The sequence below is a fragment of the Gekko japonicus genome, unplaced genomic scaffold (assembly GCF_001447785.1).
Source record: "Gekko japonicus isolate JY-2015 unplaced genomic scaffold, Gekko_japonicus_V1.1 scaffold102, whole genome shotgun sequence".
Classification (NCBI taxonomy): Eukaryota; Metazoa; Chordata; class Lepidosauria; order Squamata; family Gekkonidae; genus Gekko; species Gekko japonicus.
In genome coordinates this window covers 1,250,051-1,254,478 of record NW_015172006.1, presented here as the reverse complement: position 1 = coordinate 1,254,478, position 4,428 = coordinate 1,250,051, and the positions used below count along the sequence as shown (strand labels likewise).

The window sequence follows — 4,428 nt, the reverse complement described above, 5'->3', positions numbered from 1 at the left end:
GATGGTCGCTTTATCACTCGGTGACGTCTGGTGGCTCCGCTAAACCCCGTTCGGGGTCGCTCACGCAGCAAGGTCCATTGGGGCAGGGCATGGCGGGAGCCTCGTTCTCCGACCTCTCGGCCGAAAGAGCGACTCCCCCCTAGTGCGCCCTAAAGCGCCCCGGATCCGAGCTCCTCTCTCCTGAGGGGCTCGTTCGGGTCTCCGCTTGCGCGGATTCCCTCCTCCACCGCGGGCGGGCGAGGTGCCCTCGGGAGCGACCCGAGGATGCGTCCGCCATACGCGGGAGCCAGACCGGAAGCCAGGACCACCAAAAGATGTTGATTTGTGGACCTCAGTGCCCTACAGGGCTCATATGGGAAGAGGCAGTCTCAAAGGTATGCTGGCCCCTGGCCATATAGGGCTTTAAAGGTAAGCCACCAGCACCTTGAAACGGATCCAGAATTCAATAGACGGCCAGTGCAGTTCACGCAGCACTGGGTGGATACGAGCCCGCACAGGTGTCGCCATCAATACCCGTGCTGCCACATTCTGCACTAGCTGCAACTTCTGGAGCAGAGTCAAAGGCAGCCCGACATAGAGAGAGTTACAGTAGTCCAGTCTGGAAGTGACCATTGCATGGGTCACTATAGCTAGGTCCCATGGGGTGAGATACAGTGCCAACTGCCTGATCTGTCTCAGATAGAGAAGGGCAGACCTGGCAGTGGCGGTGACCTGGGTTTCCATAGAAAGGGAGGCATCCAGGAACATGGGAATTTCCCCCATGGGAAGTATATTCCTGATCTACTGTTTGGCATCAGGCTGTTTTGAAACTCCCTGCAGCTTGGAACAGAATAGCGGTTCTGTGCTCCCAAGGCTGGTGACTCCCCTTAAGAGGGTCAGAGGATGCCCGTTGTTCACACCAAATTGCTTAGATGAACATAAGAACATCAGAAGAGCCTGGCTGGATCAGACCAATCGTCCATCTAGTCCAGCATCCTGTCTCACACAGTGGCCAGGCAAACAGCAGAGCATAGAGGCCGGGGCCTTCCCCTGATGTTGCCTCCTGGCTCTGGGATTCAGAGGTAGACTGCCTCTGAACATGGAGGTTCCCCTCTGTCACCAACGCTAGTAGCCATTGACAGACTCATCCTCCATGAATCTATTTAATCCCCCTTTAAAGCTAACTGTCTTCTTGGCTAATATTGGTAGTTCAATCATAGTTAACAGAATTAAATAGCCCAGCTGTAGTTTGCTAGTGGAAGTCCTGTAAAATCAGGTCCTCCTTATTTATGGGACCATCCCGATCTCCAGGCACTCAGAGTGAATTCACATGTTCCATAAACCTGTTAACCAATGTTTCCTTTTATTTATACGGTGATTCATTTTAATATGGAACATTTTCTTCCATGGATTTTCCTGAATCCAACTCCCCCTTGGGATATACTATTTAAAAAACAAAACAAAATAGAAAAGGGGACTAGGGAGCTTAGGCTGAGATCTCCGTTCGTCCATGTAAGCTCCTCGGGTGACCAGTTATGTGCGCCCAACCTGACCTACCTCCTCCTCGGAGTGCTCTTTTGAGTATCTAGTGAAGGAGGAAAAATCATGTACGCTTTGAGCTCCTCGAGACCAGGCAGAATGGAAATGTGATGGATCGGCAGCCACAGTGTTGTAGATCAAGGTGGGAGAATCCTTAACAGAAGGAGGGGGAGAGACGTGCTGAATGGAAGAAATTTGGTTGGTAAATGCTTAAAACGAAGACTTACTAAAGGGCATGACTGAAAATGAAGGCTAGATCGAGGTTGGAGTTGCTACAGAACTAAAACGGTTTACCAGGAGAGACAGCTTGAGAGAAAAGCAGAAAACACAGCTTCATAGCGGGGAGAGAGAAAAAGAGAAGGAGGTTCGTGCCATACGTTCACTGAGGCACAAGCGTAAGGCTGTAAATAGCTGCTAGACGAGTTTAGCCAAGGATGAGACGAGTTCAAGAACGCCCCGGGCCGAATGATCCAAAGAGGGCTGGCAGGAGAATAGGAGGTGACACAAATGAAGAGAGCTAGAGAAGGACACTGGGGACAGGAATGGAACGAGAACAGAAGGCCCAGAAGTCTGGTAACTGAATGGTGTCCAGAAAGAGGAACAGGCAAATGAGTTTGTTATGGGATCCAGCGGATGGCCCACAGCACGGAAAACGATTTCACTGGGAAGTCTGGGATATTGGTCAGACAGCCAGTAGGAAGAGGAACGTCTCATAGGCAAGAAGGGGTGTCCGGAGACAGCCCTTTTGGGTCACTGGCAACTTCCTTCCTGCTGCGTCACCTGGCCCGTTCCCTTCCCAAGGCTGTGAGGGGTGCTGGTTTCTGTCCTCCCGCTGTCATTTGTCTGATTTATGGCCCTGAACGGGGCACTGAGATTCCATTCAGCAGAGGGGCCTGTACCTGGCTGGTGTGGTCTGTTGCTTCCCGTCGGCTGTTGCTGCAGCTCTTCACTTCTCTGGCACTTCCAGATTTTCCAGCTATCTGGGCACAGTGGCTGGCTGTACCTGCCCCCACATTGGCACTCTTGCACCGTTCAGTTTGGCACCACTTCCATTTACAGGCTCCCAGTACTACTTTGGTCTCAGATTTCACTCAGATTTATTACAGTTCTGCAGGGCCTGCAAGATGGAGCTCTTCCGCCAGGCTTTTGGTTGGGGCAGCGGACGTTTCCCCCCCCCCTTGGGCCCCCTCCATCTGTAGCCTGGGTCTATCTGTAGTCTGGGTCTTTGGGATCCTAAATTTAAAGATCTTCATAACAAAAACTGATTTTAAGATCATCAACCACTGAAGCATCTGACTTTTATTAGAGTGGTATGGTACTTATGTGCAGTGTTCCCTCTAAGCTGAGTTAGTGTGAGCTAGCTCACAGTTTTTTAGCCTCCAGCTCACAGATTTTTGTCTTAGCTCAGGAAGGTTGGCTCTAGAGCAAACTAATTGATGCAGTAGCCAAATCGCTTGCTCACAACTTTAATGCCAGTAGCTCACAAAGTAGAATTTTTGCCCACAGGACTTCACAGCTTAGAGGGAACATTGCTTATGTGTTGTTATGTCATGTATTTTACACTGTGTTTTAAAATGGTTCTAACTGTATTGCACTTTTGCTGTTGGGACCCACCCTGAGCCTGTCAAGGGGAGGGTGGGATACAAATCCAATTAAATAAGTAATACAACTTCCACCACCCCTCAGCTGTGGATTTGGCATTCTGTGAGTCGGCACGATTGTGAGTGTCGTTCAGATACTGCCTCTCACCACTTGGCCTCATCTTACCTGTCTGTAAAAGGAGAATAAAAATGGGCTACTTTGGGAGGGGGCCGTCGTTCGAAGGGAAGGACGAGAGAACGGAACGTGGCTTCGGCAAGGGGGCGTGCTGGGGGGACTTGCACGCTCACTGACATCTCTGTCTTCTGCAGGGGAAAGAAGGCGTTATTGGACCGCTTGGAATTCTGGGTCCAACAGGAAGCCCTGTAAGTTTTCTCTCTGGTTCATTCTGACTTAAGTGGAGAATAGACACAGCAAGGCCCCATCGGCTCTGGGGACAGACACTTCCGTGGCTCCCTTTTCGCTCCTCACGGGTGAATTGTCCCTGGCTGCTTGTGGGCCTCTGTGGGGGAGATGCTTGTGGGCCTCTGAGCCCTTCTCCTCAACACCCTGCCCTTCCCCACCTCCCTTGGGATGGCCAAGCTACACAGGCTGCTCTTCTTCTTCTGGGCTTTCACACCCACCCCCCAGCACTGCTCTGCCTCCTCCATCCCTAGCAGCCTGGGCACCCCTCCCAGCGGGTTTGCTGAGCTCCTCTGTGATCTGGCCAACAGGGTCGCCAGAGGTCCAGTGACTTAGCCGCAGTGTGTCCATCTGACTGCGTGAGTCGGGTGTCTCCCCTGAGTCATAACATCAGGCTCTGGAGAAATGAAATGCACCCCAGGCAAAAATGAGGGCACAGAGAGCCAGTTTGGTGTAGTGGTTAAGAGTGCAGGCTCTAATCTGGGAGAACTGGGTTTGATTCCCCACTCCTCCACATGCAGCTGCTGGTACGACCTTGGGTCAGTCACATTTCTCTCAGAGCTGTTCTGGAAAGAGCAGTCCTTTCAGAGCTCTCTCAGCCTCATCTATTTCACAGGGTGTCTGTTGTGGGGAGAGGAAGCAAAGGAGATTGTAAGCCACTCTGAGACTCCGAGTGAGGGCCGGGGTATAAATCCAATCTCCTTCTCCTGAGTTTCTCAGACTACCAGGGGTCATTTCCTGCAGGAGCGCACAGGAGTGGAGCTCCGGCAGTAAAGAGCCCAGGGGGCGGGCACATGCAACAAGCCCCGCCCCCTGCTCCCAGCAGCCCCGGGCCACGAGGAGCACAAGGATCTGCACTCCCCCCCCCCGATGGCTAGCAATCCAAAACAGTCCAGTGGAGCCTGCGCC

At 52.3% G+C, this 4,428-nt stretch overlaps 1 protein-coding gene across 1 annotated transcript in view; it reads left to right on the top strand.

Moving 5' to 3' along the window:
- COL27A1 (collagen, type XXVII, alpha 1) overlaps positions 1 to 4,428 on the top strand; it is a 399,797-nt gene that overhangs the window by 370,801 nt on the left and 24,568 nt on the right. Inside the window, exon 55 of the mRNA XM_015420171.1 lies at positions 3,429 to 3,482. Within this exon, the coding sequence (XP_015275657.1) occupies positions 3,429 to 3,482 (54 nt within the window). The remainder of the gene's footprint in view (positions 1 to 3,428; positions 3,483 to 4,428) is intronic.